This window comes from Belonocnema kinseyi, chromosome 10 (genome assembly GCF_010883055.1).
Source record: "Belonocnema kinseyi isolate 2016_QV_RU_SX_M_011 chromosome 10, B_treatae_v1, whole genome shotgun sequence".
NCBI lineage: Eukaryota > Metazoa > Arthropoda > Insecta > Hymenoptera > Cynipidae > Belonocnema > Belonocnema kinseyi.
This window is the reverse complement of record NC_046666.1, coordinates 62,525,229-62,526,442: the sequence shown is the minus strand read 5'-3', so window position 1 is coordinate 62,526,442 and position 1,214 is coordinate 62,525,229. Positions and strand designations below refer to the sequence as shown.

The following is a 1,214-nucleotide window of genomic DNA, read 5'->3' as shown; positions in this document are numbered from 1 at the left end:
GACGACCAACTCGTTCCTGAAAGAATAAAAAAAATTATTTTTTCTATATTATTTTTTTTTTTAAATAAAACTTGTATATAGGAAATCTTGTCAGACATCCAAGGAAGATTAATTAATCATTATGCACTCATATTGCTATATCCGTGTCATCATTTATAATTTATATAATTTCCACGAATATAAAGTATATAAATCGGGAAGAAAAATTACCTCTGCAACCGACTGCAACTTTCTGGTAGGTTTTAGTTGGTTAATTCCATGACTTTTGGGTTTTCCATAAGTTGCACCCTTGGGAACTGGACGTTTACGACCACCGCGACGTACGCGGATTCTGAAGATTACGAAACCTGAAAAATTGAAAATAAATGTAAAATTTGCGCGAAAAATAGATCATTAGTTTCTAAAGCAATTGATATCTTCAGTTTGCATTTTCTATCCACATATAATTTTAAGAGTGGTGCATGCATCTCATCATGAAAACAATTTATAACATTTATGTTTCAAATGTTTCTATTTCATAGTTTGCCAATTCAAAATATTGATTTTTATTCAGTGCTTAAACGCACAGAGATATCACAGTGCAAAAAATACCTTAAAAAAGGGAAATAGGGTAATTTTTTACGAAAAAGGGAACTATTTATTTGCCAACATTATTTGTCAGTAGCAACCCGTTGTCGAAAAAATCGACATTACAAAATTGTTGCTTTATTGATTAAAATGTTTATTTATTAAATCCCCATGTTGAATTCTACAGCTGAAAATTGAAGAAAATTCAACCTTTAAAAACTTAAGTATCGCTTTTCTTCAATTTTCAATTGTTGATAATTTAATTATAAATTTTATTTTATTTTCAACTATGAATTTTTGAATTTCGAAACTGGAAGAACATTGATAATTGAATTTGTATCTGTTAAAAATTCAATTAGCATATTTCTTCAATTTTCAAACAGCAGAAAGTTCAATTTTCCGCAAATGAATTTTTAACAATTTAAAATTCAATTATTAATTTTTTTATAATTTTCAACAACTGAATTTTCAGTTTTCTTTAATGTAAAACTATTAAATTTTTTGACTGTTAAAAATTCAATTTCCTTCAATTTGCAAAAAATGAATTTTTAGTTCTTTATTCATAATGTGTCCCCTAAGGGTTTACATGACTTCCATTCCTTACAATCTTTCCGTTTACATCTATATATTTTTTACAATCTTATCCT

At 27.1% G+C, this 1,214-nt stretch overlaps 1 protein-coding gene across 1 annotated transcript in view; it reads right to left on the bottom strand.

Annotated features, from left to right (window-relative positions):
- LOC117181157 (60S ribosomal protein L15-like) overlaps nucleotides 1–1,214 on the bottom strand; it is a 4,193-nt gene that overhangs the window by 570 nt on the left and 2,409 nt on the right. The window contains exons 3-4 of the mRNA XM_033373723.1: nucleotides 211–347; nucleotides 4–16 (exon numbers count right to left, since the gene is read on the bottom strand). Coding sequence (XP_033229614.1) covers nucleotides 4–16; nucleotides 211–347 — 150 coding nt within the window. The remainder of the gene's footprint in view (nucleotides 1–3; nucleotides 17–210; nucleotides 348–1,214) is intronic.